At 36.2% G+C, this 19,933-nt stretch overlaps 1 protein-coding gene across 1 annotated transcript; it reads right to left on the bottom strand.

Moving 5' to 3' along the window:
* Positions 1–316: 316 nt before the first annotated feature.
* On the bottom strand, positions 317–19,332 carry LOC107102107 (glutamine--fructose-6-phosphate aminotransferase [isomerizing] 2-like). Its single transcript, XM_015401285.1, has 19 exons — positions 19,174–19,332; positions 18,167–18,274; positions 15,706–15,813; positions 15,381–15,506; positions 14,785–14,843; positions 13,524–13,658; positions 12,251–12,312; positions 10,620–10,699; positions 6,501–6,600; positions 6,212–6,375; positions 5,706–5,801; positions 5,418–5,515; positions 5,169–5,289; positions 4,800–4,957; positions 3,119–3,233; positions 2,826–2,953; positions 2,438–2,605; positions 2,177–2,338; positions 317–1,233 (listed from the first exon to the last, which is right to left on the bottom strand). The coding sequence occupies exons 1-19, from the start codon at positions 19,178–19,180 to the stop codon at positions 1,189–1,191; spliced, it is 2,040 nt and encodes a 679-aa protein (XP_015256771.1). The 5' UTR covers positions 19,181–19,332; the 3' UTR covers positions 317–1,188.
* Positions 19,333–19,933: the final 601 nt, after the last annotated feature.

Raw genomic sequence — 19,933 nt, 5'->3', positions numbered from 1 at the left:
TAACCTTCCATCAAAGAATAACAGGTTGGAGCAAATGGCTTAAACTTCGATACAGTTGGATTTTATAGTAAGAAAATAACCCGAAACACATATAAATAATTTAGTGAATACTCATAGCAAGCAAAGGTTCGGCTTTTAAAAAGTTCTGAGCCAGTATTATATGCTCAACATGTATGAGCTCGGTTAAAAAGCCAAGTTTGATGCAGGATATCGGTCCATTTCAATGGTAACTATTAATTGTCCATCAGATGGTGATCAGTACTAGAAGAAAATAAAAAAGCAAATACAACTGAGCAGTTTAAAAATAATACTTCATTTCTTTATTGATTTGTAGTGCTTTTTTAGCATGAAAAACAGACAATACAAAATACAAACATAAAGATATCAATCAAGTTATCTGTTTCTCCCCTATAAATATAACAAAAAAGCAAAAAGAACATCTGTTATGTACAGATTGTCATTTATGAAACCCATAAAAATTATATATAATTAGTCTTCCATTGAATACCACAGAGTATTCCCTATGCCAGTAAGAAGTATGTAAACCTTAAAAAGAACCTGGTTGCACACCTTCAGAACAGACTGTTTAAATTAAAATATAATAGTTTTATTAAGAAAATAAGATTATAGTTCACTGTTCTCCGAGGCCAGTAAAACCAAGAATTTCTAAAGAAATATCAAAATGACAATTTTACAATGAAGAGTATAATGACCCTACCGAACGTTCAACATAGGAGAACAATTAATGACTTTGTCACAATGTACATTCATTAGCCAAGTATGTGGTCCATATTGCACAATTGTAAACACTTCAGTGTACCATTTCAGTTTTTTACTGTTCTTCATGTAAAAAAAACTTTTTGGCTCTACTGATAAAAAGAGGTACAGAAGATATCTTTGGCTATGAGCATCTTCGAGAATGTTTCATGAGTTGTTCCAAAAAGCCACGGTCAGATTTCACATTTCAATTTTTCCGTGTGTGTTTATTTCATTGTACCGCTTAATCCCTTCTATACTCCGCAGCCTCTTCTTTAACTCACAGTATCATACACACACTCACATACACAAGCTCCCCGGTCCCCATACCTCAACCCGACCCTGCCACACACACACAATGTTTGATTGCACAGTCGCTCTGTAAGTCACCCAAAGCCACCTGTCTTGTCTGCTGGGCTTTGTAAACTGTAACTACTCCACAGTCACAGACTTGGCCAAGTTTCTGGGGCAGTCAACCTGCAAATAAAATGAGAGCAGAGGATACAGAGAATTAGAGGAGATCTTTCACCATGGCTGTACCACATACTGACAGAATCTGGACATTGGATCTGGAAAATATTGCATGTTTTCCTGACCTCAAGGGTAATACTAGTACATACTAGTGCAAACACAGCAGCAGTTTTTTTTCTGGTTTACCAGCTTTGCTAATCTAGAATCTGAGTTAGCTTATTCTTCACAAAAAATATCATGATCTGTCGGACTGGATGGAGGGCTTCGGGGAACAGAAATTTTAAAGCTTTTCCACAGATTCAGGTCTAAACTTTGACTAGGCTAATCTAAATCATTAGCATTCACTTCAATCAAAACAGTTCCGTCGTAGTTCTGTCAGTACATTATGATAATTGCCGTGCAGGAAAGACAATCTTAGCCCCAATTTGAACTCTTTTGGAGTGTAAGTAAAGCCTCCCTCCAGCATGATGCTGCCACCACTGTGTTTGAACTTGCGGGTGGTGTGTTCAGGGTGGGATTCTTGTGCATTAACATTTTGAATGTTGAACAAGAAATTTTATATTAGCCTAAATTAACTCAAACCACTTATTTTACTTGTTAGGTTTTAACCCAAATAGATGGACTAATACTAAACAAGTGCCTCTGAAAGGAATAGGTTTCCCTGCATTTTATTTATGGGTATCAAACTAAAGTGGGCTAATTACAAAATTATTGAAAATCTAACCATGTTTTTTCCCCTCTACTCCACAGTCTTTTGAGTTGTTTACATGATGAGTTGAATGAGGTAGTAGCAAAGCCAGTTTTTGATTTTTGTTTTGCTTACTTAATCCCGCTCCATTGACCTTATTGTCCATACATAAATCAAGAACGTTTACATCTGACTCCAAATGTCTCAATAAACATCTGATGTATGTCAAAGTTTTAGTGGATAAGAAAATATGTAACTTACGTCATATCCTCGAAGGACGGCCAAGTGGAAGGACAGCAGCTGTAGAGGGATGACACTGAGGATGCCCTGCAGACAATCCACTGTTTCTGGCAACTCAATGGTCTTATATGCATTTTTGATCACTTCTGAATCATCCTGAGAGCACAGAATAATGGGTCGGCCCTGTTGGAGAGAGAAACCAAGAGGTTGCACACCTTTCACATTGTGTATTATGGGCTAATTTCGATTAAAAGTGTACTTTTGTTTGTTTTTATGGCCTACCGATCTGGCTGTGACCTGCTGCAAAGCATTCTGACACTTAGTGTAGCAGCCGTCCCGCATGAGGATCATGATGACTGGCATGTCCTTGTCGATGAGCGCCAGAGGACCGTGTTTCAGCTCTCCAGCCAGGATGCCTTCTGAGTGCATGTAGGTGATCTCCTTGATTTTCTACAACACAATAAGGTGTATAGACTTACTGATATATCCCTATGATATTGCATAAATATGTGACTTTAAACTAATTTACTTTATTATTTAATCTGTTGCATTTTTCTTGTAAGGTGCATCATAAGACAATAATATACATGCAATTAATACATATATTGTTCATGTTTTTTAGGGAGATTTTATTTTAAGAAGCTCAGTACTGTAAAATGTTTTAACTCACCAGCGCCCCCTCAAGGCAAGTGGCATAGTTGTATCCTCGCCCCATCACCAAAAGTGACCTCTGCTGATACAGCTCATCGGCGATGGCCTTGATCTTGTCGTCCAATGAGAGCACTTTTCTTATCAGCTCTGTGAGAGTATTTTAAAGTGACTTGTGGTCAGACAGATATCTCATGGATTTAAGATCCACTTTTACACAGCTGTTGTGTTACAATATCCCCCACTGTGGCTAAAAACACTCGTCTACAAATAAAGAACACTTTATTATTATTATTATTATTTGGTACTACTGACCTGGTAGGTCCTTCAGGGCGTTAATGATGGACAGTCGTCTCGCTTGTAGTGAGAGTCTGTCCTCACTCAACATCAGGCTGAACATGATGAGGGACACAAACTGACTGGTGTAGGCCTAGAAGGGCAGCACACAGTGAATCCCCGTCAGGATTAGTGCATATAAACAGCATCAAACCACAAATGGTTCAGTATTCAAAAGTGTTTTTTTTTATTTTAAACTATGTCATAAAAATAACTGCTTTCTATATAAACAAGAACAATACATATTATTAAAATATGAGAATTAAGCTTTTGTTTCTAAATATAAAATCTATCTTATGATGTAAGGACTTTTTCTTGGAGAAGTTGACTAAATAGATAATCTGCAGCCTTAGATAGAACTTTGCTTTTGCTCATTTTGTGCTTCAGTGTTATAATAATTTCCAAATTTTAAAGATTTTTTTCCCCCAGATATTAATTACATTTAAAATACAGTTCGTATTCAATGAGTTGAAAAATGAGAACTAGATGCACAAGATGGGATTTATCATAGATCTGTCTTAATCCATGCAAAGTGAAAATGACTTTGCATGGATTAAGACAGAGATTCACTCCTGCTGATATTTGGATAAATGTTTTTCGTTGCCATTGTCAAGGTCTTTGTTTTACTCTGGCGTGAGTGAGTCTAGTTTTTATAATGAAAAACAGTAAAGTTAATCTAAATCGAGTAATTTACTTATGTGCAGTGCAGGGGCCAGTCCTTGCATTTCATATTAAGTGCTGAGGTTGGGGTCAAGCCATAGTCTGCTTTATCTATTCCGACAGTTTTGATTTGTGTTTGGGATAATATAATTTAGGCAGGTTTTCAGCATCTTATTGTTGCTTGAGGTGAAGCAATAGTCTAGTTCCCACAGCATGATGCTGCCATCACTATGGCTGATTGTTGTCCTTTGTTCTTAGAATCAAAAGCAAATTATTAATTCTACCAAACATGGATCGTGTCAATTATCCAAACAGCTCAATCTTTGTCTAATCTGACCATGAAACTTTTCTCCAGGCGACATTAGGTCTTTTGTAATTTGGTAGCTGCAAACTTGCCATGGGCTTCAAGGCATCAAATAAACAGCTTTTTTCCTGGCCAGTAACGAGACAGTTATTGTTATTGTAAGATATCCACCATCTAGACTCCTGTTTATGACCATTTTAATTTTTATTGATGGTTTCTGAACATCTAAAAGAATTTTTATTTATTTTTATTTTTTTTCATTTTCAGGTAAAACATATTGTTTTAACTTGATAGCAGTGCTATAAAGGTAAAGTTATGCCAGGACGGTGCTTTTGGTTAGAAAAAGAATAACTTACAAAGGGACATTTAGGCAGATAATAATGGGGAAGTAAGCAAACATTTGGAGTCTATGTAAAATGTCTTACTGTGACAAAATCAACCATGTGTACCAGTTCTTATTTAGAAAAATCTTATCTTTTTTAAGAAAAATTGTTGAGTAAATAGTTAAAAGCCTGGAGCTAAATTTTGTGTGTAGACCTCTGATTGATACTGTTTTTGCTCGTATTTAATGTCACACTAATATAAACATCCAGTATCACCTCCTTTGTTCTGTATAAAACCTAAAAACAAGTTCATAAACGTGCAACTGTTTAAGCAATGATGAAATCAACACTGGTTATGCAGTGAAGTGTATACCTTGGTACTAGCCACTCCTATCTCCGGTCCAGCATTGATGTGGACCCCACAGTCAGTCTCTCTGCAAATGGAGCTCCCCACAGTGTTGGTGATGCCCACTGTTAGAGCCCCGCGTTCCTTGCAGTATCGCAGGGCCATCAGGGTGTCTGCTGTCTCCCCTAAAGGACCGGAGAGAGTGAAACCTTATGCTTATAATGTGTAATTATAGCACAATAAGGTCAAGCTTAATGGAGCTCTTGGCCTGAGGAGGTTGACAACTTTAACGTGAGAGGTGAGAAGTTGTTATTTAAAGATGTTTTTAGCCCCAGGAGCCTTAGAGATAGATAGAAAAAAAAAACATGTGCTCCGATGCTTCTGGATTTATGTTACCTGACTGGCTGATGAAGAAACAAACATCGTCCCTGAAGACTGGGGTACTGCGGTCTAGGAAGTCACTGGCCAGCTCCACCATGACAGGTAATTCAGTCAGCTCCTCCAGGATCTGTCTGGTCTGAGCAGAAGAAATAAGAAAAAAGTGTCACAACCTGTGCCTCTGGAAATTTCTAAATTCAAGAATTATTTATCATGAACTCTAAAATATATATATATTTTTTATTAAAGTGAAAGGGTTCTGCTTACAGCAACTGCAGCGTGGAAACTGGTGCCGCAGCCAATCATGATTAACCGTCTGCAGCGTTTGATCTCCTTCAGGTGGTCTTTCAGGCCTCCAAGAATCACTTAAAAAATAAATGATAAGAGTTTTATTTAATAAACCAGTCTACCTTTTTAGTTTAGTTTCTATATCTACAACAACGGAAACAAAATAAAAAGTCACTATATTGCAAACTGATATAAAATGGTAATTCTGCTAAGATAGCATACAATGATTAAAAAACGGAGATTTAAAGTAGGAAAACCTGCAATCACCTTTATTAGTGTCAAAACAAATCCGGCCCCTCATGGTGTTAACAACTGACTCTGGCTGCTCAAAGATCTCCTTCTGCATAAAGGCTTCAAAGTTTCCTGCAAAGAGGAAGAAGACATTTTGATAAAACATAAGAAAATATATACACTACTGCCAAAAGTAATGTGACACAATTCTAAATAACAATATCAGGCATCTAGACATGCAAATTGGTTCCTCTAGAATCGATGTAATAGAGTATATGTCAGTGTATAGGCAAAGATCTTAAAAATGTGACATCATTTATTTAGATGTGTATTCTGGATTGTTTAATTGCAAAGCTTTCACCTATTCAGCCAGCAGAGGGCGGCAGAGCAAATATCTACTTTCTAGATGTGGCTCAATAGTGCAGGGAGCTACATAAATGAACTGATTTAATAATGTTTCCCTCCAGTGAAGCTGCTTTAAATTTCATTGAAATGAAAGCAGTTAACTATATAAAAAAACAGCCCTTGTACAGTTTTCCAACCTTTCATGATCTGCTGCATCTCCATCTGTAACGTCTGAATCGCTCTCACTGGATCGTCACCAGCTTGCCGATTTAACCTGTGAATTGAGAGTGCTCCTTCTTTGACGACTGCGATGTCATCGTCCTCCATGTACAACACCTTGTTGGTGTGCTCAATGATGGCGCTGTGAATGCAGAAAAAAAAACAGGCAGGGTGCAAATAAATACAAAGAGCACTAGAAGCTAAATAGATGTGGCTGATTAAAGGTGAATAACAGGGCTTTAATTGAAAAAAGAATCACTTCCTTACCTGGCATCAGAGGCGAAATAGTACTCCACTGCCTTGCCTTCTCCATTGGAGTTGGACGAGTTGTGGCTGTTCTTCTCCTCAACCTCCTCCCTTAAGTGACCTAAAGTTTAAAGTCAACAAATTTCATTTAGAAATTGAAGAATATATATATATATATATATATATATATATATATATATATATATATATATATATATATATATATATATATGATTAAATGTCCAGTTTCAATGCAAATGACAAACATTATTATCGGATATCCAAACCACCTTTTCTACAATCCAACAGACAAGAAGGCTAGAAACTATCTCCTTCTTTTTATGCTTCTATTATTCAAAGACGATGCATTGTCTGGCTAATGTCCGATCATTTTAGTTTAAGTTACACCGACTGATACTGTAGAAACATGCAGTATGATGCTGAGTCAGATGCTTCATGCTATGAAAAGACTTTTGCCATATTTTCAACAAGGCAGAGATGTTCTAGTTCAGACTGAGCCCCTTGGAGTGGAAGATATTAAAACTAATTTTCTTTTCACTTTAAATGAGCGAGTGATTGCTCAACATCATTCCCACACTTTTTGCCCATCGTTTAGTGGCCAGGGCAGCTGTTCTGGCCTGGGCGGTCAGACCACCTCAATTTTCTCATGAAAAATAACACTAAGAGTCTCAAACAGGGCTGCCACAGGGGGACACTGGGCCATCCACAAAGTTTTACTGTAGTAAAACCTACATACCATTTTAAATAAAGTTATTAATTAAATATTATCACTGATACCATAAAAAGATGAGGGTCCAATATAAGTTCCAGGATGAGACATTGTGCTATAATTTTAATCCGACAAATTAAGTGTTTAATACTAAAAACTCAGTGAAGCCAAATTATCGGTACTTAATGGAGGACTTAATGTGCTGTAACATGTTTTATTAATTATTTATGATGGGAAAACTGAAAAAAAGTAGGTTGCAGTATAACAGAACAGATTCATGAGAGAAGGAACATATTTCTAGAATTAATGTTATTAATATGTTTCTAAAGCTCTAATCGTTAATAAAGGTAAATAAATATAACACTCGGGTAAAATAAAGGAAAAAAATCCTGCTTCTTGGTTTCTCTGAGTTTAAAAACATCTTTTGTAAGTTCAAATGAAAAGAAAAAAAAAACAACGCCTTTTTTTCTCTATGCGTTTATTGTTCACATCTTACTTGTTCTTTTCCTTCTCTACATTCCTTACCCATGAATGCCACCTTGTGGCATGGGGTGAATATTTGCACGCCTATTACAGCTTTGTCTGCTTAAGGCGGTTTCATCTTCATGCTTTTTATGTGCTCATACCTCATTTAGGGATTTAGCCTTAAGCACAACCTACATCTAGAACTGAACACACCGAGGGCGAGGCCACTAAGTGAAAACTCGCTCTGGACAAATATGCAAATTCTTTACAAGATGCTGGAGGCAAATTTTTTTTTAAATTCATTGGCTATGATGCATCATAGTAAAATGTTGCTTTAATATCTGGTTCCCGATCAGGGAGACTTAGACATCAAAGGGGAGACGTAAAGGAGGGTTCCTTTACAAAAGCTTGCCCGGGGCCCCAATACGGCAAGGCTCGCCTCTGAACGATGAACTGAACCACTTCAGCGTACTAGATTCCATATAATCAGAGATCTTTTTAGTAAAAGGCTGCCTCCGTCTCATCTTTCTATTTTTAGTCATCATCTCCACCCAAAGAAACACAACCTGTCCTCCCCATAAGTAGATTATAACTATTTTATTTAATGAATTATTTTTAAGTACACTTACAAAACAGTTAACCAGAATTATATAATTTGCTTATAACGATAATGGTGCTGCTTTTGACTTTGCACCTGTGTTATATGGACCATTAATAAATTCATATACTGCTGATAAGATAGTGAAGAATTTTATTTTTTAGTAAAAGAGAAGTTAAACAAACAATGGGGCAGGCAGACTGTTGTAAACATTTTCCACATATGCAGACCATTAAACGGGTTCAGAATAGGCAGGGGCCAATTAAAATGATCGAGTAAAGTTTCAACGTTATAGTCTCAAAACCAAGTTAAATCTTCCATCATTCCCATCCTATCATCACTACAAGTTTAAAATCGTTTTAACTTCTAATTTTTAGGTTAAATGATTCGGGAAACTTTGAATTAACTTGAGTTTTCTGTGGCTGAGAGGAGCAGACAGAATTGTCCCTCCCCTGGCTGAAATAAAGATCCCACTTTGCCTATGCCTACAAGACAAATGAGGCTGTCTTTACATCTCTAATCACAATTTAAAAAAACATTATCGTGAATCAGCTTTTAGACTACAGCTAGAAATCTACAATCATCATGTGTTTTTCTTTGTTGATTGCTTGTTTTTTGAGCAGACATGACAACAAATTAACCAGCTATCATAAACTAGGTGTACTTCTGCTCCTGAATAAGTGGACTAAAAAATGTATAATATTCTGAACAATGAGCAAATTTACTTAAATATACAGTTATATATTTTTCCTTAGCGTTATCAATCAAACTAACCAAAACCTTATAGTAGATATTAGACCTAATATTTGTGTAAATCTCATATAGATTAATATGTTTATTTACCAATCAATTAAATTTGGACACTTTTCAGTTTAGAAAAAAACAGATAATTAAGTTAAGGTGGTATTTTTATTCTGGGTTATTACAGAATTCCTTAATTGGATCTAAAGGAAATATGCTTTCTTTAAGCTGAACTTGATTATTAAAGATGGAACAGACTACACAGACATGTTTAACAGTTAAGAGAGAAAATCTTTCTAGAAAGATTCTGTGATACAATGCCATTGTGCAATAATTACCAGTGAACAAAAACATCCCATGATACATCAACACAAGGCCTTTTGGCAGACTGTGTGAGTTTGTTATGTTTGGCTGCAACGGAAAAACCCAGAAAAATAGGAAAACAGTCCAGAGATAGCTGCTTAAGTTCTTGTGTATGAGATCAAGTTAAGTTATTCGATTTCATTAATGTGTTTAATAAATTTTTGTTGAAACAAATTAAAATCTAATACTGAATGCCAGTTTCTCAGGCAAGCTCTGAAGCATGGAGGCTGACAGTATCATGACCACAACAAGGAAGGTAAGTGAACTGCTGCTGCAGAGATGTCTGTGCGGTTGTGCAGCCTGAGTTCTGGCAATGACTTAAAACTCTACATCCCTGCTCAGGCCACAGACGCCTTAAAAGCAATCAAATACGCATCCGATTTAGTACCATTAAATATGACATTAGCAGAATAACCTAACAATTATTGCACTACAGTCAGTCCTTTGTAATATAAATATTGCTCAAACTGATGTAATGTTGATTACACAGTCTAAAAGAGAGCAAATAACTATGAAGCCTGTGTGCAATATCTATTAATGTTACAATATTAACTTAACAAGGTTGCGTACATTAACAAAGTATTTGTATTGTTTTCACATAACAAAATTTATATTATTTTAGGACTCACAGAAATGGGAAAACACAATTTCAACAGAATACAGAATTTTATTTTATTCATCTCATATCTATAACTTGTATTTTTTTCCTCCTAACATGTGTACTTTATTTTTTTTCTGTCAGCAACTTTGCTGTTTAGATATTGTGAGCTTTTTACTGACGGACAAAAAAATAGCAATTCTATTATCTTCTATTCTATTGTTAAGTTTATCGTAGTTTACATTAAGTACATTAAGATTTTACTGTTTTGACCCGCTTTGATGATTGAATGTATTAAAAAGGATTAGTAAGTCATTAAATATAAATAAATGAATGAAAAATGTTGAAATTCAGTTTTACAATAATGGTATAATTTCCTATTTTAATTTTGATCTATTTAAAATCAATATTTTGTCTTTTCTTTGAGTGAAAGAGAATATTTACAAATGAAACTGATTTAAAATTCAGAAATTTCCGATTAAATTGCAGTAATCTGAGTCAGAATTGCACCTTTGTTGATTTGTTGCCATATGTTATATTTATAACTGTTAAATCAGGTGATGACTTTAAGCTCCAGCTCTTTCATGGAACTGAGGATGCAACGGAGGAGGACGGCAGTGGCAAAAAAACAGGAACAGAGCTCACCACTGTTGTACTGCACAGCGATGTGCTCGGCTGGCGGCTCGTGTTCGCTTCGCACTCCAATGAGCAGCGGACTTCCTCTCCTGCCGAGAGAAGGAGAAAGCAGGCAGAGCGGAAGAGAGGGAGTCAAAAAGATGTGCTTTACGAAGAATGGTTTGGCTTTTTAGACATAAAACAATGAAAACTATAATAAGACACTCTGTTATAGAATCATACTGATCAGGTTTACTTTTTCATTAAATAATTTGTACCAAAAAGAAATGCAGTTATGAACTTGACAGATATAATTTCTCCCATTTTATCATATCAACTAATCCAAAGAATTGTCTGAAACATTTCAGAAGTAAAAGCTTCCTGGAGTTTTTAACATGCGTATCTTCCAGGAAATCTCCTGCTGGCACATTAGATCCTGCTTCAGATACCAATGTAAATAATGGTGAGTTTTAGAGTAAATAACCATCTATTATAAACCTCAGTTCACTTTAAAAGTTCATAAAACATTATTTGATTCTCTTTTGGACTCAAGACATCACTTCTAGCATCAGGTACCAACACAGTTTATCTACATTTACTGTAGCCTTAAAACAGTCTGACTGTGAAACAGTGATTTACATGCCAGTTTAACATCTGCAGCCTCTCCTTCCTCTTTGTCTTTCTTTCATACAGATCAGCCTATGCTGTGTACAGTTCTCCCCTTGGGCCACATTGACACACAAACTTTGATCTTTCCAAAGGGTGTGGGGTTTGACAAGAGAGGCTTTTAAACAGAAACATGCGGTTAGGAGACAAATTGTTTGCAGGTTGAAGATTACAAACTGCACATACATCATGTTCTCAACAGCCTCTGCACGTTTTATTGTATTCATTTCAAATGTCAGCTGGAAAGAATAAAAAAGTGAATCTAGACGTAATTTAAATAGATGACAAAGACAGTGATGGTTGGTCAGAGAGAGGAAGGCGGTGGCTGATTCTTTATAACACATCATTCCTTCCCTTCTCTCCTTCTGCAGGCTAAACGAACTTATTTCAGAAAGATTTTGGTTTATCCAGCAGGTGAGCCAGCAAGCTCAGCTGTTTGCATAAACCACAGCTTCGACCCAACCTACCTCCATTTATCTTCTTGCAAGTCTTTCCGTGTAGCTCTTTCTTTTGCCCTGATCATTGACCCAGGAAATACATTGCGCAAAATAAAATTGAAGAATTAATTAATATAGTCTTGTTTTTTTACTCTAGCACGAGTCTTTGCCAAAGCTGAAGGAGGAAACGCTGTAGTCTTTCTGTTAATGAGTCAGAAAGGGGGGCGTTGGCCCCACAGCCTCCACAGGGAGGAGGCCCACGAGGGAGGCAGGCAGTCTGAATCAAACCTTTGGTCTTAAAATGCAGAATGCACTAACTCACACCATAGCACGGGAATTTACTCACATGACCACAGCTGCCCATTACTGGAAGGAAAAGAGCCTTCCACAGTCATGCTATAATTAATAGATTTGTCTGCTAATCAGTCTGGAGATTGCTTCATCGTGTTAATAACAGTTATGACTTATCTGATCTGATCCTGTGTAATGGGGCAGATAGCTGATATTTGAAGCATAATGGAAATGAGATTTTGGACACGTCACTGAATGCTGACTAACCTGGTGGACACAGCCTCTCCAGGGTAATGACGGCTTTTGAACACCAGAGCGAAGGCACCCTCCTAAAAAACACATAGAGACAAAGGTTGTTATAACTTCCTGAAAAATCATAAAATGACTGTGTGACTGTGTATTATGAAAAGGTAATTACAGGTGCCACTCTTTGAAATATATAAGAAAAAAAAAAACATTGTTGTTGTTTTTTAAAAATATATACAGTTCCTATGTGGGGATCCTCAAGGTTCTGTCTTAGGGCCATGTTTATTTAATATCTAAACCTTTTCTCTCACTTAAGAGTACAAATTGCTGCATTTTATTTCCATATTCATGCTGATGATTAAAACTTTCTATAAGGAGGAAAATCTCTAAAATCTCAGATGTTTAAAAACTTTTTTTTTTCAAACTTTGACTAAAAACAATCATCTTGTTGTGCACGTTTTAAAAAAGAAAAAAGAAATTTGTCAAATCTTCAATCGTAACTCAACTATTTATTTTTTGCAGCATCCTAATGTTATTTTTTTAAATAAAGGTTATATTGATTAGTTTTCTTTGGTGGTTAAATGATGTAGTGGGTTAGGGAGGCCTGGGAATATTTGGGTTATGAAGGGAGAGACTAAAAGGAATAGGAGCTGTATTGTATAACATCGGCTATGTTTCGAAAGTGCTGGCCGCACAGCTGCTTGTGGCGCTTACTGGAAACAGAGCTGGCTGAGTGTGAGAGTGTGGTGGGGAGAAGAGGGGGTGTGAGTGCGTATAGCAGAGAGTCAGAAAGTAAAAGAAGGGAGTCACTAGTCTAGGAGCTGGACTATCTGGTTTCCATTACTCCAAGTCAAAAAATGCACGTTTTACTTGAGCTTCCTCTGCAGCGTGAAAAAAGGCTTTTAAACATTACTCAACCGATGGAAAAAAAAAAGTCTGCTTCATCTCACCCAAAAAACATCTGATTGTGTGAGTAATGATGTCACGTGTGACGCTGTTGGGACCGCTTCCATGGAGACAGTTTTACACAATAATGTTTCATTTGAAAAGGAACCTTATTGCTGTTTCATGCAGTTTTAAAAGAATACATGCTTTTTTTAATGCTCTATAAATGTGTGGGTCAAGGACGAGGTTAATCACACAGCAACTAGCTGTCCTTAAAAGTTTCCATCACTTCAGTAGAAGAGGGCAGCTACAGTAAGGGTTCCTGCTTCCACAGCTAATAAAGCAGAATGTCTCCTACTGTGTATGCTGGTGTGGAGGGAGTTTGTGTCTTGCTGTGTGAGCAGCTCACCAGTTGTTGGATGACTCTCTCCACCAGCTTGGAGAAGGTGATGCTGTCGTTCTCTCGATTGTCATAAAGGTATTTGATTAGTTTGGGGATCACCTCTGTGTCTGTTTCTGACTCAAACTCGTATCCTTTGTTGATCTGAGGACAAGGGGAAAAAAAAGGTTTATACATAAAACAGGCAAACAGAACCTGAAAATCAGGTTGCTTTTTCCTAGCAAACTTTTTTTTTTCCAATTAGTCAAGAGCCAATAATTTTTTTTTTTTTTTTCTCAAAATAAGCTAGGGTTATATTTAATTTTAAAGGAAAATAACTAACCTTTATACATTTCTCCAAATTCACAAAAAGAAATGGAATTTGTGCTAATAAAAAGGTTTGTTTTATAAAATTAAACATTTTAATTTGAATATAAGTGGGCCTAAGTTTAACCTAGGAGTGTCTGACATATTTATCCCTTTAAACCTTTATCAACTCATGTGAATTTTATGATAAACCAACACAAAATAATGTAAGATTTGTAGGTTAAAAAACAGGATATATATGATATATATGTATCTATATCTATATATATATAGATATAGATACATATATATCATATAATATCCTGTATTTTAACCTACAAATCTTACATATCTTACATTCTTTAAAGAAAACAAAAAAAATGGCTTTTACATTTATACATATATATGTGTGTGTATAAACACAATGTGTTTTTCAGGAAATTTTATTGAAATTTGTTCAACGTTGTTTTAGTGGATATAGTATAAGAGATACAGTAGAGTAACACCTTGATACTATTGCTGAAGTATAAGTAGTATTATTTAATCTGACATGTATACTGTGGTAGCTGAACATCAGAATATGGGCTTTCTTTAAAAACTTTGTGTTTTTAACATGAGATAAGGTAAACCAGTTCAAGGGATTGGAATATTTTTGGAAAGCAATATAACCTACAAGCCACATGAAACAAGTTTAACTGCTCGTACTTCATAACTAATATCATCAGTTTAGCATGAAATGTTCTGATTATTATAGAAGGATGACAGCTGATCTGGTGTTATAGTTGTTCATCCAGAACTCGAGTGTGAGGAGAATACGACACGTAAGCAGGTTATTTCGTCTTCATATATTACTGAAACAGATCATTAGAAAAAGCTTTTCTTTGGCATAATAAAGCCTCCGGGAGAAATGCGACCTTTGTCATGGAGGGTGGGTCTAGTTATAGCTTAGTCCTGTTTCTGCAAAGAAATAATTAGGACAACTCACCAGGTACTTCTTCAGCTCTTTGTAGTTGGTTATGATGCCATTGTGGATGACGACAAACTCTAAAAAAAACAAGCCAGAGGCAAATAGTTTGAGGCTTTTAATTTTTTGTCGCTTGTGGAATGCAAGAAACAGAAACTAGTTTATAAAGAGAACGTGACACACCTTGTATGAAGTACAAGTTCTGTGTTTGGCAAAGCAAGTTTAACTGGCTTAGTTTTAAGAACAAGAATTTGGGTTAAATGCATGCAGTAAGCAGCTAATTAAAAGTGTGCTGCTAAAGTATTTCAACACCTGAAGAATGAAGAAGGATCACCTTCAAGGTTACAGTTTGTTCAAAGCTTTGAAATTGTTCATAGCTTTGTATTTTATTTCAGACTTTAAACCCCAAACATAAAGAGAATCTAAGGGGCATGCCTGACAAATCTTTAAAGAAAACAAACAAAATAAAAATGGCTCTTTACAAATTCATAATGTAAAACCAGACTTAAACCAGACTTAAGCGAGGCGTGCAACAAGTTAGTTTTGAAACAGATGGGTGTGAAGTTCAGCTCTTGTACTTCTGGGATTATTGGTCAGGTTAGGAAAGAAGTTATTACCATTGTTCTTGTCAGAGCGATGGGGATGGCTGTTGAGTGCACTTGGTTCTCCGTGCGTAGCCCAGCGCGTGTGGGCCAGGCCAAAGTGTGTGGACAGAGTCTCGTCCAGGTCAACCGTGTCTTTTTCTACACACAAAAAAAAAAAAAAATTGAAAAAATATGCAACATAAAAATCAGCATCTTAAGTTAAGAAATAAATTAAATCAAAATAAACCCAGGATGATGAGCTTAGGGGTCAGTTGTTTCCAATATGCAAAAACTTGTTCTCTCTCACCACAGTAATTATGTATTTGCAAGAAAAAAGCTCAAAAACACATGAACTCACGGTAGATCTCCTCATCCAGAGCCTTCACCTTGCCCTTCTTCTTGATTAGACAGATACTGTTGTTGTTGAGGTCCTGTGTTGTCTTGTTTGGGCCGTCCACAGCGACACCTGTGGACAAGAAAACCATCAAACGTTGAACTAAATTCCCTGGAATCAATTATACATACTTTTCAGGCACATTTACTCCTTTCTGGACAAATCTAACTTGTTTAGCGAACCACATTCCCAATACATGTCTTACTCACAGTGAGAAGAAAACATGTAAACAATGGGGTTGGGTTCAAGGTGGAGTGCGTTTGCGTCTATGCTAATGTAGCACATCCTGCTCAAATAGGATGGACAAACAAAAGGGATGGGTGGGTCATTTTGGAGCTTGTATAACATGCATGTTATTGAGGGCTCTTAGTTACACTTTTTAATTGATTCTACTATTATGTTGTTACCACAATTTATAATTATTGTGCTTTTTTATTTTAAACTAGGGAATATCTAACAAATCTTCAAAACAAAATGTTTACTGAGAGAAAGACTTGGAGTAAAAAAAAAGGTTTAACTCTGAAATCTAGATCTAGAGATTTGCCCATTCAGGCTGGGTGAATAAAAGCCATTACAATCGGTTCTGCCTGTTCAACCAGTTTTGTCACGGTTTATATTAACTGTAGCATCCGTTTTCCTGAAGCGCTTTTCAACTCATACCCTTATAAAGGGTTGGGTAACATAACCTGTCTACCAACACTCTCCTTTGGCAGAGTCAAATGTTTGGACATAAGTTCTTAGTTTCTGAAGCTGTCAGTTAGCCAAGATTTTACTGTCACTGAGCATGTTTCAAGAAATAGTTCCATAAAAAAAAAAAAGCAACTGCTTTAAAGTTATCATAATTGTAAAGTGACTTAACCTGCAAATGACCAGCGATAGAAATGCTACATATCTGCAAGCTTACTGGTTTTACGGAGCAAAGTGACTTGAGCTAAAGCTGCCTCCTGTGCAATGTAGTCTTCTAAGCTGATATCCATAATCAAAGTCAGAGCTCCCTGAATAGAAGAAGAGCTGTGACCATGAAAGTACTGACTCCAGGTAAGTAGCTACGTAAGTATTTACTATTTACTTTACTTTCTTAATAGAACAAAACCCTTTGCATTTGGAATCCCGCCTCTTTTTGTTCACCTCATTACTTTGGTTGTATTCTCTGTCAAATTTCCATGCAAAGCGGGAGGAAGCCCTGTGACGTGTATGAGCAGTGACGGTTCTAGAGCAAAAAAAAACTAGGGGGCCCATGGGGAGCACAGAAAAGCATGCAACAAAAAACATGGAAATGGTTTATTATTTTAAATACATTAAGAAACCCACAGAACCAAAGAGCTACTTCTGGCTCTGCACTGAATGAAGTTTCCACGTCTTTTAGTTCTATTCCAATTTCAATTAGTTCAAATAACTAATTTATGTATTTTTGGTTTGAAAATGTTACTTTTATGGATTATAATATGAATAAAAATAACTGAACATAAAAACAACAAGAACTTTAATGATTAGTTGCTAAAAACATATATTAAAAGATAAAATAAAAACAATTCTTTAGAACATTAGCTTAATGTACATTAATAGTTAATCAGAATTTGACTTATTTTAAAGGGAAATTACAAACTTGAATCAAATCAAAATTAGAACTTAAGTATAACTGATTAATGTAGCTATAACAAATTAAACTATTGTTACAGTTTTGTTCAAAATAACATTTAGAAGAAACTGTGATCCTATCTCAGTATGACTGAAGCTATCAGATTAATTTTTAAATAATTATTTAAACAGACTTGTAAAGAAAAAAATGAAATCCAAAAGGGAGCCATCAGTCACCATGTGTGTTTTAACACACGTCATTAGATTATTTTTATCTGGAGGAGCAAGTGACAGCAGATAGACAAAGATATAGAGAGACAAAACAGTGAAAGCTATGAGTGGTAAGTTATAATAACTATTACTGTACACATGACTATTAAATACGTTTTGCTGAGTTATTTCAATCAGGTTAATTTACAATTATTCTATATGCTTTATAGGGCACTGATTACCATCTTTATATTTTGCAGAAGTAGTTTGCTGCACCTTTGGTTTTAACTCAAAAAAGTGAATTTTACTCTCAGTTTGTGCCTAAAAAATACTAACTTCACACAGTAAGGACATTTAATGTCTGCCAAAATTGTTGATCATTGTTAGTTTAAACATCTAATATCAGGTAAAACAAGACTGTCAGCTTTTCACCACTGTGAAGATGTATCCTTTCTTTTTACTATGATACTATAGGTGGACATCTTCCTAAAACTGGACCATTACTGATAACTTTACAGAATACTTCATGCACTCCAGAATTTGACTAAATATTTTCATAAGTCATTTCTCCAAAGTTTTGCATACATGGTTTTCTATGTGAATGTGTCTGTGTGTGCATAAGGTCTGAGCGTCTCACCTGCTGAATCGTATCCTCTGTACTCCAGCCTCTGCAGACCCTTCACCAGCGTCTCAAATATCTCTTTTCGGGTGCGTGGCACTTGGTAGTTCAGGTAAGCAAAGATCCCTTTTAATCAGAGAGAGAACCAGGATTATAACTCAAATCTTACTTACAAAGTAGGCCTACAGTTCTTTTCTCCCCCCCCAATCATCTTCATCTTATAAATTATATTAATTATTGTTATTTTTAAACACTTTAAAAGAATGTAAATAATCCAGTATATTTTTTTCCTGCAGATTTGTGCCCTCTTTCATCTAAAACTGTGGCCACCTTTCAATCTCCACATTTATTTTTCTTAATGAATGAAAAGCCTCGTTTTCACTACAATCAGAGAGTATTTTCCTTAAAAATATAAGTGAATGGGGTTTGTGTACGTGTGAGCAGGATTGCTTTCAGCCAGGCTGGCGCACAGCTTTGACAGGATGCGTGTTGCGCGCAGTGCTGGAGCAGCCAGTAAAGCAGGGTGCGGTAAAACCTCTCATATATACCCGCTCTTTCCTTTTTTTCATAAATAAGGTGAGGCTGGCGAATAGTTAAAGATTTACTTTGGGTTGTATATCTGGGTTTTGTTGTAAAAGCAGACATGCCCATTTTTTTACGACACGTGGACTCTTGCCAATAAGTAGAAAAAAAGTTAATGTTGGTTCTTTAAGTCATCTCCAAACAGAATCAATCAGCTGCAGCTTCCTTGTCCTTACTTTCCCTGTCAAAGGGACACTGACACGTAGCAGCTGTGCGTAAAAAAACGCGTAAAGCTCGACGCGCAAAGATCGGATATATAGATATTTACCTAAACCATTTTAAAATAATTTGCTTTTCCTATAATCGGATCCACGAAGAAGCAACAACTTCTTAGTTATTTTTGACCATTTGTTGGTATCTTCATAAACGGCTCCTGCGCGCAAAGGGCTTCTTGAAAGTGAAAACCAGAAGAACAAATCGGTGCCATTTAGAGGCAATCTTACCGCACATGATTCAAGATGTTCTGCTCTCCGCTTGACTCGTTTCTAAAGGAGAATGGATTTTTGGTTTCCAGGAAGAAGTGATGCTTATGGTCTCCTTGCGGTGAAGTCTCGGATGAAGCGCTCAGTCTCTCCCCTTTTCCATTTAAATGCTGTTTCTCTCACAGAGCAGCTGGCCCGCCTCCTCCTCCTCCCTCTCCCTCCTCCCTCCCCATGGCCACTCTGCTCTCAGGTGATCCAGAACTCACCTGTATGGCATGAAGGACTTTTTCATATTTGGATTCTTTGTTGTCTCAAAATAAACGCAAGGCCATTGATCAAAACGAGGAATTTCATTTGATGCGGGTTTCGTTTTTACAGTAGAACTTGGCGATGGAAGGAGTAATTCCCAATCTAGATTTTTGGCTTATTCTATCATACTCGTTTCCTTGTTCCTGCTGCGTTATCGTTTATCAAAAAAGGGTAGAGTACCGAAAAATGGCAGGCCTATTCAAGTAAACCTAAAAATAAGGCTAATTAATTTTTTTCCAATCAGGTCAAAAAGTTTCCATCAAGTACTTAGGGAAGTGTAGCAATATAAAAAAACAATAATCAAGTACCCAGTAATTCCTACATTTTGTTGGATATTTATAAAATATTTTATCAACCAATGTTGTTGTTTAGAAATTAAAAGAAGACTCATACAAATAACTGTAAAATGATAATTTACTTTTCTATTTTTTTCTGCTTAAGGCTTATGAACCCAATATCTATAAGCATCATA

Source organism: Cyprinodon variegatus, unplaced genomic scaffold, assembly GCF_000732505.1.
Source record: "Cyprinodon variegatus isolate N-32 unplaced genomic scaffold, C_variegatus-1.0 Scaffold31, whole genome shotgun sequence".
Classification (NCBI taxonomy): domain Eukaryota; kingdom Metazoa; phylum Chordata; class Actinopteri; order Cyprinodontiformes; family Cyprinodontidae; genus Cyprinodon; species Cyprinodon variegatus.
Note: the sequence above shows the minus strand (reverse complement) of the source record. Positions and strands in the feature narration are given on the sequence as shown.